This window comes from Pristis pectinata, chromosome 2 (assembly GCF_009764475.1).
Source record: "Pristis pectinata isolate sPriPec2 chromosome 2, sPriPec2.1.pri, whole genome shotgun sequence".
Classification (NCBI taxonomy): Eukaryota; Metazoa; Chordata; class Chondrichthyes; order Rhinopristiformes; family Pristidae; genus Pristis; species Pristis pectinata.
In genome coordinates, this window is record NC_067406.1 from 133,754,299 (window position 1) to 133,769,798 (window position 15,500).

The 15,500-nt window shown below is 43.5% G+C and overlaps 1 protein-coding gene across 1 annotated transcript in view; it reads left to right on the forward strand.

Moving 5' to 3' along the window:
* The first annotated feature begins 270 nt into the window (after positions 1–270).
* The window catches only part of LOC127584310 (uncharacterized), a 140,291-nt gene continuing 125,061 nt past the window's right edge, over positions 271–15,500 (forward strand). Inside the window, exons 1-3 of the mRNA XM_052041004.1 lie at positions 271–397; positions 2,678–2,839; positions 12,297–12,409. Coding sequence (XP_051896964.1) covers positions 271–397; positions 2,678–2,839; positions 12,297–12,409 — 402 coding nt within the window. The remainder of the gene's footprint in view (positions 398–2,677; positions 2,840–12,296; positions 12,410–15,500) is intronic.

Consider the following 15,500-nt stretch of genomic DNA (forward strand, 5'->3'; position numbering starts at 1 on the left):
TAAGCCAAGCCTCAAAGCAAAGACCAGAGGTAATGGAGTGAGGGGTGTTGGCTGAATTGGTGAAGAGGGGGATCAAAGAAAACATGGCAAGGGCAAGGATCTGATCAAGCATGGACAAGTAGGAGAGGATGTATTCAGCCTGCGCTTCAAAGTGATGTGCGTATGTTCACTAAATGCAAACAGCCATGTCTGCAGAGGGCTGCTTCCGCGTTCTGTGGCTTCGCAACGCGTTGCCTTGGCGATCTCCACGGTGACCGGACGCCAGTCAGAATGTCTGTAGAAGCGTCTGCGGAAGAGCAGGTGGGTGATGGCACCGTGGTGGCTGGGAGTGTGTCGGGGCTGCGGACACAGCCTCGGGATCCGAGCAAGCAGCGCGTCAAACTATTTTTGATTGCAGGTCATTTTATTTTTATTAACAGCAATGGTTTATTTGCAGAATGCTCGGAGACTCTGTAAAAATTCCCATTCCTGAATTAGCAATAGATATGAAATACATGTTGAATACTGTTATGTACCTGTGACCTTCAAAAAAAGGCTAGGGAGAAGGTGCAAAAAGAGTGACGAGGAATGATGATAGAATTGAAAGGTGCTAATTATCAGCAGAATCAGGGGAGACAAGGACTGCAGCTTGTTTTGAAGCCTGCAGAACAAAAGTAATTCGTACTTACTCGGGTAACAGGGCTGGCTTTCTACGTGTATTCATTTCAGGAGATGTGGACCTCACCAGCAGGGCTGCATTTAGTATCCATTCCTCATTCAGGAAGATGGCAGTGAGCTGCTTTTTGTTTTGGCCCTTTTGATCAAGGTGTCCCACAGTTGGGTGAGGAGTTCAAGGATTTAGACCCAGCGTCGCTAAAGAAGGCAATGTAAATTAGGATGGTATGTGACTTGGTGGGGAACCTGTTAGTGGTGGTGTTCCCCTCCGTCTGCTCCCCTTGTCCTTCTCGGTGGTGGACGTCCGGGATTTGTAGGTGGTACGCACAGCGGCCGCTGTACCCCTGTGGGGGAGCAGATGAATACTTAGGGTAATTGGTGTTTAACTTAGAACATAGAACAGTACAGCGCAGGAACAGATCCACCTGCCTACAGTGTCTGTGCTGAACATGACACCATATTAAACTAATCCCTTCTGCCTGCACATGATCCAAATCCCTTCATTCCTTTACTCCTTTATCTAGATTCCAGCATCTGCAGTCCTTTGTTTCTCCATTCTCCCTTCATTCCCTCTACCTATGCATATGCCTATCTAAAAGTTTCCTAAATCAAATCTGCTTCCACTACCACCCCTGGCAGCATATTCCAGGCACCCACCACTCTCCGTATAAAAAAAACTTGCCCGCACATCTCCTTTGAACTTTCCCCCTCTCACCTTAAAGCTATGCCCTCTAATATTTGACATTTCTACCCTGGGAAAACAATTCTGATTGTCTACCCTATCTATGCCTCCCATGATTTTATAAACTTCCATCGGGTCTTCCCTCAGCCCTGATGTTCCAGAGAAACCAATCCAAGTTTGTCCAACTGCTCCTTACTGCAAATACTCTTCAATCCGTAAATTCATTCTGGTAAACCTCTTCTGCACTCTGTCCAAAGACTCTACATCCCTCCTGAAATGGGGCGATCAGAACTGCCCATAGTACTCCAAGTACGGCCAAACCAAAGTTTTATACCGCTGCAACAAGACATCCTAACTCTTATACTCAGTGCCCCAACTGATGAAGGCCAGCATGCCGTACACCTTCTTGAGTGTTTGAAGCTGCACTTGTCCAAGCAAGTGGAGAGTATTCTATCATGCTCCTGACTTGTGCTATGCAGATGCTGGAAAGTCTTTAGGGTAACAGGAGGTGAGTTACTCACTATGGGATACCCAGCCTCTTGACCTGCTCTTGTAACTGAAGTGTTCATCTGGTTGGTCCAATTGAGTTTCTGGTCATTGGTGACCACCAGAAATTCACCTCAATTGCAAACAGTCACATTACATGATGGCATTTTCCACCATATAATGCATACACAGATTTGAGCTCTCTCGTGCTGTGTGGAGAGCAAAACTGCAGAAGCTACACAAAAATATATGTCAGCCTTGTGAGTGTGACAAACAAAAGAAGGGAAAAAAGTAGACCTAGTGAACATCAGCCAGGGTAAAGATGAATAATACGTCAGAGTATTGTGGAGATGTCTAAGTTCAATGAGCATGGTTTTAGAGTCTCTGGCAGGAATTTGTGCAATAAATTAAAATGGGAAATGTTGAATCAGTCATATTTTATACACCTTTCACTTTTTTATTTGCTTCAGGGGATCCCAGTATTGCTTTTTTGCAATATCAGACACAATCATTGATGATGGTGTGGTAGCTCTGGTCACGAAGAACATACACAATGGATGTGGTGGTTACCACTTTGGGTAGGCTTTGTTCATCCTAACAACAGGTCTTATTCATATAAAGTTTCCTAGAGTCCCCTCTGACACCTGGCGTTATTTACTACTTGGCCACAGAATGCTGTAGCCAGTGAACCCTGGGAAAATCCTCAGAGGATGATTAGTAATTCACGTCTACCAAGTCGAGGCATAAATAAGGAATTGGAGGTGTAGCTGGATTGTAGCTATGAGGTGAGTTGAAGTGCCAGCATTAAAATCTCAATCAGCATGTTAACTTTTTCTCTTTCTCCTTTCATTTTAGTGTGTGGAATACTTAATTTCCACATACTTGTAGCTGAATTCCTTTCTCAGACCATGGGCATCTATGCAAGTAACTTCCACAGGACTGGAGGACAGATACTCCTGGAGTCCACTGAACCCTCCCAGGCAAACTGGATCACAGCACATGCAGAGGCATGTCAATGTAAGTGGCACCTCATAGTTTCCTGGGAACAATAATGAGATTAAAGTCATTTACGAGTTATTGTGCATGATGCAGTTTTAAAATCAAATCACTTCGCAAAAAAGGTGCAAATTATCTAGCACCTAGCTAGACACCTGATTAAGTTTCCTCATCTAACTTACCAGTGGAATTTTATGTTACGCACTGGGTTATATTGTAACTGGGTCTCATTAAATTAGGTAACAACATACGTTATAAGAAGAGCAAAAGAACCATTTATTCAGGATGGAAGTAAGTTGCTGTATAGGTGAACTTGCAATAAATGTCCACAAATGTTAGTAGCCATTACATCTTTCATTATCTTCAAGTCTTTATTGTTAATCAACACACAAAAAAGGATGCTGTATCATCACATGGGATAATTCTTTACTGCGCTTCACAATTACCTGCCAATATTTAAAACAAATGTTGGAATTGTGGAAGGATGGATATTGATGGAACTTGGTTGTCAGTTATTCTCTGCATTCTGAAAGTCAAAAAAAAACTATAGATGCTGGAAATCCGAAACAAAAAACGGAAAATATTGGAAACACAAGTGATTCAGGCAGCATCAGTGGAAAGAGAAACAGAGTTAATATTTTACATTTCAGACCCCTCTTCAGAACATCCTCTACATTCTGGTTGGGCAGAGGCAGGTGCCTGAAGCAATAGTTCGTTCATAGGGAGTTGAAAGTTGAACTGTGCTACAACATTAAGAGGATAAAGTACATGTTCTCTGCACCATCCATTGTTTCATTGGCAGCACTTTTCTCCACTGAATCAAGGTGTTGTGCATTCAAGTCTCAGTCCTGAATTCTTCCGTACAATAAACTATGCCAACTCTGCAGGGCTACACTGTTAGAGGTGGGTAGTTATAGCATGAGACTTTAGTCAGAGATGCCATCTGGTTTCTCAAACAGTTGTAAAATATCCCATGCAGCAATCTTCAAAAGAAAAGCTAGAGACTTACCCTCTGTGGTCTGACCTGCATTTATCTTAAACCCAATTTCACTAAAACAGATTATACGGTCATTTCCTCAGTTCTGTAAATAGGACCTGGCTATATACAAATTCACTGCTCCATTATAACACAGACTACACTTCCAAAATATTCCATTGGTTGTAGGGCTTTGGAACATCCCAAAACTTAGCTTTCAAATGAAAGATCTTCCTTTTTAATTTTATTTTTTAATGTAGTAAATGTCATATTCTGGAAAGAGCACTCAAGGAATTTAAGTTATGAAGGGTAAGACTCTTTATTTGACAATAATAGTGTATTTCAATGGGGAAATAGTTCAGATACACAGAGCTGACAGAAATCCAAGATCCCAATATCCCAATAAAAAAACAAATAGCCTCTAAACAATGCCCTTTGACTTAATCTGACTTTTGGAGTCAGAAGGAACACTGAGAATATCCCAACAAAAGGAACTGAATAAACGATCATTTATCCTGGGAACTGTCCTGACAGCTGTACTGGGTGAGTGTTATCAATACCAGAGCAGACTCCAGAATAGAAGCCTTTCTTTGCAGTGCTGATTGATCCTGTGAGGAGATTGTGCTAACCAGCATGTTATGTAAGGCAACACTGTGTTACATGTGCATCAGTTGGTTAGGTATTGTTGGGGACTGACATAAGGACAACTGGCAAGTAGATCATTGAATCACACCACTGGACAGGAGGAAGCCAGCAGGCCTGTAGCAACACACAAAATGCTGGAGGAACTCAGTGGGTCAGGTGACAGCTATGGAGGGAAATGTCCAGTCGACCTTTCGGGTCGAGACCCTTCATCAAGAAGGGAAAGAAAGAGGGGAGATAGCCAGTATAAAAAGGTGGGGGGAAGGGGTGGAGCAAGAGCTGGCAGGACTCTGATAGGAGAGGACAGTGGACCGTGGAATATTCCATCTTCTTCAGCCCTTTGTCACTTCCACCTATCACCTCCCAGCTTCTTACATCATTCCCACTCTCACCCCCGCTCACCTGCCTATCACCTCCCTCACCTGAATCCACCCATTACCCACCAGCTCTTCCTCCACCCCTTCCTCCTACCTTTTTATTCTGGCTATTTCCCCTCTTCCTTTCCAGTCTTGATGAAGGGTCTGGACTCAAAACATCGACTGTCCACTTCCCTCCAGAGACGCTGCCTGACCCGTTGAGTTTCTCCAGCTCCTTTATGTGTTGCTTCAGATTTCCAGCACCTTCAATCTCTCTTGTGTAGAACATAGAACACTACAGCACAGTACAGGCCCTTCGGCCCACAATGTTGTGCCGACATTTTATCCCACTCTGAGATCTATCTAACACTTCCCTCCCACATAGCCCCCTATTTTTCTATCATTCATGTGTCTATCTAAGAGTCTCTTAAATGTCCCTAATGTATCGAGCCTCTGCAAGGTTTTAAAAGAGCTAACCAATTAGTCCCAATGCCCTGCTTTTCTGTTTTCGAAATACCTATCCAATTTCCTTTGGAGCAAAATTACTCGTCACCTTCTCTTTGATCCTTTTGCTCATTGCCTTACATCTGCCTCCCCTCCAGTTACAACTCAGCAATCAGTTCCTTGATCAACACACCATGATTTTGAATGTTGGTATTTATTTTCTGCTCCAAGCTCAATCCCAGCCCATCTAAAAAGATGAAATAAACTCAAACTCTGATTTTTGAGTCCTAATTTGCACAAAGTCTCCTTTATCCATGACCTACCCTGGCTCCCATTTCAATGATGACTCATTTTTAAAGACTGGCTCCTTCCTTTCAAATACCTTCATATCCTCTTGCTCTACTTTTTTAATCTCCACCAGTGCTAAAACAGTCCTAGAGATACAGTATGTCCTTCTCCAAGTCAGAGCTCTTGAACATCCTTGAAGTTAATTGTTGGACCGCGAGCGACTGCACCTTCAGTTGTTTAACTCTGGATTTCTCCCCCCCCCCCTTAACCTTTCCACCTCTCATGGTGAGGCCACACATGGAGTATTGTGAACAGTTTTGGTTACCCTGTTAGAGGAAAGACATCATTAAGCTGGAAAGGGTTCAGTAAAGATTTATAGTCATAGAGTCTTACCGCACAGAAACAGGCCCTTCTGCCCAATTTGTTGATTCTGTGTTTCCCAGCGAGCTAGTCCCATCTGCTCACGTTTGGCCGAGAGCCTTTTAAACCTCTCCTATCCATGTACTTATATAGATGGCTTTTATATATTGCTAATGTGCCCACCTCAACCACTCCTTCTGGCAGCTCATTCCAAATACGCACCACCTTTTGCACGAAGAAGCTGCCCCTGATGTCCCCTTTAGATCTCTCATCTATGATCTTAAACCTAAGCCCTCTTTTTTTTATAGCACCCTCTCTCTGGGAGAAAGACTGTGGGCTTTCACCCTGTCTATAGACTTCTATCAGGTCACCCCTCAATCTCCCACATTCCACATTCCAGTTACACAAATGTTGCCACAACTGGAGTGCCTGAGTTATAAGGAGAGGTTGGGCAGGCTACAACTTTATTCCTTGGAGCAGAGGAGACTGAGGGGTAACCATACGGAGATGTATAAAATCATGAGGGGCATAGATAAGGTGAATGCACAGAGTGCGAATGCACAGAGTCCTTTTTGCAGGGAAATGGAATCAAAAACAAGAGAGCATAAGTTTCAATGAGAGGGGAAAAGGGACCTGAGGGGCAACTTCTTCACCCAGAGAGTGGTGCATTTATGGAACGAGCTACCAGAGAAAGTGATTGAGGCAGATACAATAACAATATTTAAAAGACATTTGGACAGGTAAATGGATGGGAAAGGTTTAGAGGGATATGGGCCAAACGTAGGCAAATGGGACTGGCTTAGATGGGCATCTTGGTCATCATGGATGAGTTGGGCCAAAGGGCCTGTTTCTGTGCTGTATTACTCTATGACTCTGATTATCCTTCCTTCCTTAAGACTGTAAAACCTACTTCTTTGGCCAAGCTTTCGGTCATCAGTTCTAATGTGCCCATATATAACTCAGTGAGTTTTGTTCACTGACATTGCTATGAATCGCCTTGAGTCATTTTATAGCTGTAAAGATACCATATTGCAAGTTATTATAAAATTAATCATGGATGAAAAAAATGTACAAAGGAAACGTGTACAATTAGCAGGAAGAACTTTATAAAGATGAACCACTATAGACCTTTCCAAGTTAGTCTGACATGGAACATGAAAGCTGCACCAAACTAATATCTCTCTGGACCACTGCTTGACAATATAATTGTTAACCATTTGGCACTATGGATTAAAATTCAAATAGCTGTATTTGAATAAAATGGTTTGCATTTGCTTATTCAGGCAAGAATCAATCGGGAAGGCAGCAATCAGAGTGCCCCAAGTCAAAATGTAGAATAGTTAAAGGGATTACATTGAAAATAGATCCATAATTCCAATGCCCAAAACAGTGACAGACCATAAAAGAGACAGCTTCATTGACGGAAATTAATGCACTTTTTCTTCAGCACTTGCACATGAGCCTAGACAAGATCTTGGTTGTTATTTTCAGAGCATCACGGCTGAACCAAGTTCTGTGCTTGTATAATACAAAACTACAGAAGCTGCTGGATCAAAATTAGGAGGCTAGGACATTATTCCTTGGAGCATAGGAGACTGAGAGGTGATCTTATAGAGGTGTATAAAATTATGAGGGGCATAGATAGGGTGAATGCATTCAGTCTTTTTCCTACAGTTGGAGAATCAAAAGCCAGAGGGCATAGGTTTAAGGTGAGAGGGGAGAGATTTAATAGTAACTTGAGGGGCAATGTTTTTACACAAAGGGCGGTACGTTTGTGGAATGAGCTGCCAGAGAAAGTGGTTAAGTCAGGTAAAATAACAACTTTTAAAAGGATAGGAACATGGATAGGAAAGGTTTAGAAGGTTATGGGCCAAATGCTGGCAAATAGGATAGGCTTGAATGGGTATCTTGGTCAGCATGGACGAGTTGGGCCAAAGGGCCTGCTTCCGTGCTGGACGACTCTATGACTAAGATTTATGCATTCATCCATCAAGGCATCATGAAGGAAGAAGCCTCAAAGGAGAAGTGAAACTGAATTTAATATTTAAGTAAACATTCTATTAAGTTTGTGAGTGATCTTTACCTTGCCTTTACAAACTGCTGTGTTGGTCAAGGAGTATCCTCAATTAGACTGTACTCTGTGACTGATATTGAACAGGAAATTATTCCAGCTGTAACTCGCCTTTCAATTTCCACACCTGGATTATAGCTTTCATTTCCTCTATTGAGGACCAGCCCCCTCCCCCCTCCATCACTTCACCCCTCTCAATCTCTGTAGCTTCCTCTAGCCCTCCAGCTCACAAACATTCCACACTCCTCAATTCAAGGACTGGTAGCCTTGTCACACTCCTTCTGTACAGAGTCTGTATAAGGTCAACTTACTGCAGTAAAAATGCTTTATAAATGAAAATTGTTACACCACTAGTCAAAGCCCTCCAATCCGAATGCACTCCCTCCACCACAATCCTCTGCTTTCTACAGGCAAGCCAATTCTGAATCCACACTGCCAAGCATCCCTGGATCCCTTGGCCTCTGACCTTCTGAAGAAGGCTACCATGCGGAACCTTATCAAACACCTTACTAAAATCCATGTAGACCATATCCACTGCACTACCCTCATTAATCTTCCTGGTCACCTCCTCAAAGAACCCTATCAGGCTTGTGAGGCAAGATCTTCCCTTCACAAAGCCATGCTGGTTGTCCCTAATCAGTCCATGATTCTCTAAATGCTCATAGATCCTATCTCTTAGAATCCTTTCTAACAGCTTACCCACCACAGATATAAGGCTCACTGGTCTGTAATTCCCTGGACTATACCGACTACCTTTTTTGAATAAGGGGACAACATTCGCCACCCTCCAGTCCTCCGGTACCATCCCCATGGACAATGAGGATTCAAAGATCCTAACCAATGGTTCAGCAATCTCCTCCCTTGCCTCACGAAGCAGTCTGGGGAATATTCCGTCAGGCCCCAGGGACTTAACTGTCCTAATATTTTCTAACAACTCCAACACATCCTCTCTCTTGATATCTACATATTCTAGAACATTACCCTTACCAACACTGTCCTCAGCATGATCAAGACCCCTCTCCTTGGTGTATACTGAAGAGAAGTATTCACTGAGAACCTCACCCACTTCCACAGCTTCCAGGAACATCCTCCCACCTTTGTCTTTAATCGGACCTACCTTTCCTCTAGCCATCCTTCTGCTCTTTACGTACAAGAAAAAAGCCTTGGGATTCTCCTTAACCCTACTCGCCAAAACCTTTTCATGTCCCCTTCTCACTCTCCTCAGCTACTTCTTAAGTTCCTTCCTTGTTACTCTATATTCCTCACGAGCCCTGTCTGATCCTTGCTGCTTACACCTTATGTATGCTGCCTTCTTGTTCCTAATTAGTTGTTCCACCTCTCTCGTCACCCACGGTTCCTTCACCCTACCATTCCTTCTCTGCCTCACCGGGACAAATTTATCCCTAACATCCTGCAAAAGATCCCTGAACATCGACCACATCTCCATAGTACATTTCCCTTCAAAAATGTCATCCCAATTTACACTACCAAGTTTTCGCCTTATAGCTTCATAATTCGCCTTTCCCCAATTAAATATCTTCCCGTCCTCTTGAGGGGGTGGAAGGGTGGGTTAGCAAGTTTGCAGATGATACAAAGATCGATGGTGTTGTGGATAGTGTGGAGGGCTGTCGAAGCTTACAGAGGGATATTGATAGGATGCAGAGCTGGGCTGACAGGTGGCAGATGGAGTTCAATCCAGAGAAGTGTGAGGTGGTACACTTTGGAATGACAAACTCCAAGGCGGAGTACAAGGTAAATGGCAGGATTCTGGGCAGTGTAGAGGAACAGAGGGATCTGGGGGTTCATATCCACAGATCACTGAAAGTCGCCGCACCGGTACATAGGGTAGTTCAGAAAGCTTATGGGATGCTAGTTTTCATAACTCGTGGCATTGAGTTTAAGAGCCACGAAGTAATGATGCAGCTTTACAAAACTCTGGTTAGGCCACACTTAGAGCACTGTGTCCAGTTCTGGTTGCCTCATTATAGGAAGGATGTGGAGGCATTGGAAAGGGTGCAGAGGAGATTTACCAGGATGCTGCCTGGATTAGAGAGTATGGATTATGAGGAGAGACTAAAGGAGCTAGGGCTGTTCTCATTGGAGAGAAGGAGGATGAGGGGAGACATGATAAAGGTATACAAGATATTAAGAGGAATAGACAGAGTGGACAGCCAGCGCCTCTTTCCCAGGGCATCAATGCTCAAAACAAGAGGACATGGCTTTAAGGTAATGGGTGGGAAGTTCAAGGGGGATGTCAGAGGGAGGTTTTTCACCCAGAGAGTGGTTGGTGCATGGAATGCGCTGACTGGGGTGGTGGTGGAGGCTGATGTGTTGATCAAGTTCAAGAGATTGTTAGATAAACATATGGAGGAATTTAAGTTAGAGGGATATGTGGGAGGAAGGGGTTAGATAGTCTTAGGTGTGGTTTGAAGGGCGGCACAACATGGTGGGCCGAAGGGCCTGTACTGTGCTGTACTGTTCTATGGTTCTATGGTTCTATGGTAAAATTGTTGTCAATATAGTTGAAAATGATCAACATTTCAGAGCCCCTACATTCACTTATGAAAAATAAACCAACCGTTTTGCCCTCGTGAATTGAAATTTCTTGTCCATAAAAAATGTTTAAAATGAAGTATTAATATTACAACTTTTTACATTAATGTGATTAGATGGTTTTATAATAATGTAGGTGAGCTGCCCCTAATTCATTATATTTCATCACTATTGGAATTCCAATAAATTATAACAACTTAGATTCATTTAGTATCTTTAGTGAAGTAAAACATTCCAAGTTGGCCCCACAATTATTATTCAAAGAGAATTTACACTGTTCCGCAATAGGAGATATGAAGTGTCTAACAGCAATGGAAGAACATGGAAAGGGTTAGAGTCGTAGAGCCACAGAGCACTACAGCACAGAAACAGGCCCTTTGGCCCACCTAGTCCATGCTGACCTGATCTTCTGCCTAGCCCCATCTACCTGCACCCGGACCATATCCCTCCAAACCACTCCCATCCATGCACCTATCCAAACCTCTCTTAAATGTTATAATTGAACCCGCATCTACCACTTCCACTGGCAGCATGTTCCACACCCTCTGAGTGAAGAAGTTTCCCCACAGATTCCCCTTAAATTTCACCCTTTACCCTAAACCTATGGCCTCTAGTTCTAGTTTCACCCAACCTGAGGGGGAAAGGCCTGCATGGCTTCAAGAGAGAATTCCGGAGATTAGAGCATAGCCATTAATGGAGCAATGAAAATCATAAAAATATGGGAAAAAGAGTAATAATAACTGTCAACTTGTGAGGAAATCAAAAAGATGCAGGAAGAAAGATATTCTGGTTGGCAGCAGGAGCAGTCTTGGTGATTTTAAAAATATGATAATGGAGAATGTTTTGCTACATTCTGCAACAGAAATCACACAATGTCAAGGTAGCAGATTTCAAAACAGTAGTTTCAAAGTTGTGCTTTTGTGGATTAATGAGCTGTGGCTATCAAACACACCAGTTATTTTTAATGCATTTTCATCCTGATAAAGCATATACAAAACATTTAGAAGCACATCTTTAAAGAATAAACAAGGATGAAAATAAATTATTCCGGACAAATGTATTGGTATTGGTATTAGTTTATTATTGTCACGTACCAAGGTACAGTGAAAAACTTGTCTTCCATACCGTTCGTACAGATCTATTCATTACATAGTGCATTGAGGTAGTACAGAGAGCATTGAGGTAGTACAGGGTAAAAACAATAACAGAATACAGAGTAAAGTGTCACAGCTACAGGGAAGTGCATTGCAGTAGACAATAAGGTGCAAGGTCAAACAAGTCCATCTCATTGTATAAGGGAACCGTTCAATAGTCTTATCACCATGGGATAGAAGCTGTCCTTGAGCCTGGTGGTATGTGCCCTCAGGCTCCTGTATTTTCTGCCTTATGGGAGAGGAGAGAAGAGAGAATGACCCGGGTGGGTGGGGTCTTTGATTATGCTGGCTGCTTCACCAAGGCAGTGAGAGGTATAGACAGAGTCCATGGAGGGGAGGCTGTGAGATTCCGCCTGGGAGGGTCCGGAGAGGGGTTCAAAATATGCACTCACTGACTCAGAGGCAGGAGTGATGTCAGCAAGCCTGATAAGTCTCTCTATTAGCCCCCGCTGTACACCCAGAACTAATCAACACACACAAGCAATGCAAGTGTTTTATGGTAACGTTACACGAAGTTGATTGCACTGAGGCTGCAGCTTTCCTAATGCACGAGAAGGGAATTATTGCAGCTGCAAAATGAGCTGTTGTAACTATTGAAAGGGTAAAATAACATCCCCTATGCTCGCTCTCACAGTGACTATTCCAGAGGTACAGAGGTGCTGGAGTCGCTTCCTCCTACTGCAGCCCGACAGAAATGGGAATGTTCCACGCGATCGTTTTCTTACCGACGAGAGCTTTAGCCATCAGGTACTGGAGAGTGGAATACCAAATGCACTAAGAAGCTGTCGGTAAATTGCAACAGATAAAGTATTGCACTGAAGCTAAGGAAATTGTGGTTAGAAAAAGACCAGGTGACCCATCTAGTTTTCTTTCTCAGAAGGAATATTCTCCCCATCCACCTGCAGTTCCATGGCCTAGGGAGAAAGAGCAGGGGCCGGGGACAATTAGATTTATAGAAGAGCTGGCACAGGCACAATGGGCCAAATGACTCTATAAAATGCAAACTAGATCACAAGTAAAATCCAATACTACAAAGGGCAAAAAAAAACAGAAAATTATCTTTCAATGCCTTAAAAGCAGATAGTAGACTTCTGACGTTGATCTAACTCTTGTATAATCTCAATTTCAACCAAGACAGAATGTACAGCACAAGGCAGCATTCACTGCATCAATGGGGTCATTTGCTGCAAATTGTTTTCAAGGAGAAGAGTGTTCATCCACATTGGGGTTCTAAGTGCAACCTTAAATAGAGGCAGAGACATCCAGTTATTGAACCGAGAGTATGGACAATGGAATATATGATAAAGAAGCGGTGGCCTCATTGTATCATGATGTTAGAACTGTAATTGAAAAATACTGACATACTAATATCAGCTTCTGGAGGCATCAGTGGCCTCTTTCCCCCATGAAGGATGAAAATATTGTTAAGCTTTACAAACCATCCACTTCCTGTGAGAAGAAGAGAAAAACAAGTGTTTCATGTATAGGCTTAATCCTGGGATTCCAAACAGAGAAGTGAAAATGCAATTCCTTCTAAGGAATGCATAGCAATAAAGGACTCCATAAACTTGACAGTGGAGGCAATGTCGGTGTAGATTGGGAACAGACTACTAAGTCTGAAAACAGATGCTATCATAAGCCAATTTTTTGCCCAACTTGACTATAAAAGAAGCATGAATCAAATTATTATTGAAAAGATGCATGGATTTGATTGGTTGGTTTTGCTACCTCTCCTGGGGGCAAGGTCTCCCCTCCATCTTCCTGGCTATACGTTCTGGTGCACCTGCCAACCACAGCAAGCACAACAAGAGCCAGGCAAATTCCAGGAGAGTTGTGGAGTCTCTTCAAGGTGAGGTTTTATAACCTGAATTAGTCACGATGTGCCCAGCAGTCCACGCCAAGCAGATGCAGAGGCTTGATTGTGGTGAGTTGCATTCTGCTCAACCTCATCCATCAGTGACTGCAGGAAGAGCACCAAGAGGAGCTGAGGGCTGTCAGTCGGAGCCTGGAGAACAGCAGTAGCCGCAAGAGGAATTAGGTGGTTACCAAAAAGATGTCCCCACTTAGCGTGAACAGACTCATTAACTGCTGAATACTGAAAGGCTTGGATAGAGTGGATGTGGTGAGATGTTTCCATCAGTAGGAAGGTCTAGGATCCAAGGGCACAGCCTTAGAATAAAGGGATGTCCCTTTGGAGCTGAGATGAGAAGGAATTTCTTCAGTCAGAGTGCAGTGAATCTGTGGAACTCGTTGCCACAGAGGGCTGTGGAGGCCAAGTCATTGGATGTATTTAAGGCAGAGATTGATAGGTTCTTAATTGGTAAGGGGGTTAAGGGCTATGGGGAGAAGGCAGGAGAAAGGGGTTGAAAAAAATCAGCCCTGATTGAATAGCAGAACAGACTCGATGGGCTGAATGGCCTGATTCTGCTCCTGTATCTTATGGTCTTATGGCCTTATCTCCAGCTGAGCAGAGGAGCAATTTCCGGATAGCCACTTCTGCTATAAAATCATAGCCAGGCTCTTCAAATGATGAGCCTGATAGGACTCCTGGGCCCCCGGCACACATGGTGTGTATCTCATAGACCAGATCTTACATGTCCCTTTGACCGAATCTGGGAGCTCCCCCTCCCTGTAGCCTCTAGCTCCAGCATGGTAAACAATTTGTCCTGAACCAACCCCACATGGATGCTATGACCAAGAAAGCACACAAATGCCTCAGAAGGGTCAGGAAATTCAGCATGTCCCCGATGACTCTCACCAATTTTTACGGATGCACAATAGAAAGCATCCTATCTGGATGCATCACAGCTCAGTACGGCAACTGCTCCGCCCAAGACCACAAGAATTTGCAGAGTCGTGAACGCAGCCCAGTCCGTCACACAAACCAGCCTCCCTTCCATGGACTCTGTCTACTCTTCCCGCTGCCTCGAGAAAGCAGCTAACAGGATCAAGGGCCCCTCCCATCCTGGGCATTCTCTCCTCTTCCCCCCTCCCATTGGGCAGAAGATCCAAAAGCTTGAAAGCATGTACCACCAGGCTCAAGGACAGCTTCTATCCCGCTGTTATCAGACTCTTGAACTGACCTCTCATATGCTAAAAGATGAGCTCTTGATCTTCCAATTCACCTCGTCATGGCTCTTGCATATTACTTGTTGACCTGCACTGCACTTTCTCTGTAACTGTAACACTAAATTCTGCATTCTGTTTTCCTTTTTACTACCTCAATGTACTAATGTATGGAATGATCAGTCGAGATGGCACGCAGACAAAAGCTTTTCACCGTATCTCATGAGATGTGACAATAATAAAGCAAGACCAATACCAAGTACTGCTCTCTGGATTACGAGGGGGATTGTGCCTTTAAGAACTGAAGTCCTTGTTTGATTGCTGAGCAGCAATGTCTTGGGAGCGCCAATCAGTTGCTTGCTCCAAACAGCACAGGTCCCCTTTGTTTCGTATCTCTGGTTGTAAAACTCCCAAACTATGTTTCAAACTTTTTCTTGACCAGCTGCAACTTTCTTAGAGTGAAGTGACTTGAAGCTAATGGTAAACACAAAGTTGCTTTTGTACAACAAAAGCAAATGAGTGCCGATTTCCAGCCCAAAATGTCAATCAGACCGGGCTTATCCACCAAAGGCTGATACTCAAGAACATTTCAGGAGCACCTCTGGCTGGTCTGTGGCTTCCCTGTTCTCAGTGCTGGTACACGAAACCCACCCTAAATATGGTAATCAGCTATTCCTTCATCATGGGGCGGATTCACAGAAGGACTCAAACAAGGGAGAGTTTGGAATTTTCTCTTGATGTGGATTCCCCAGAACTACCACAAAACCTTTAA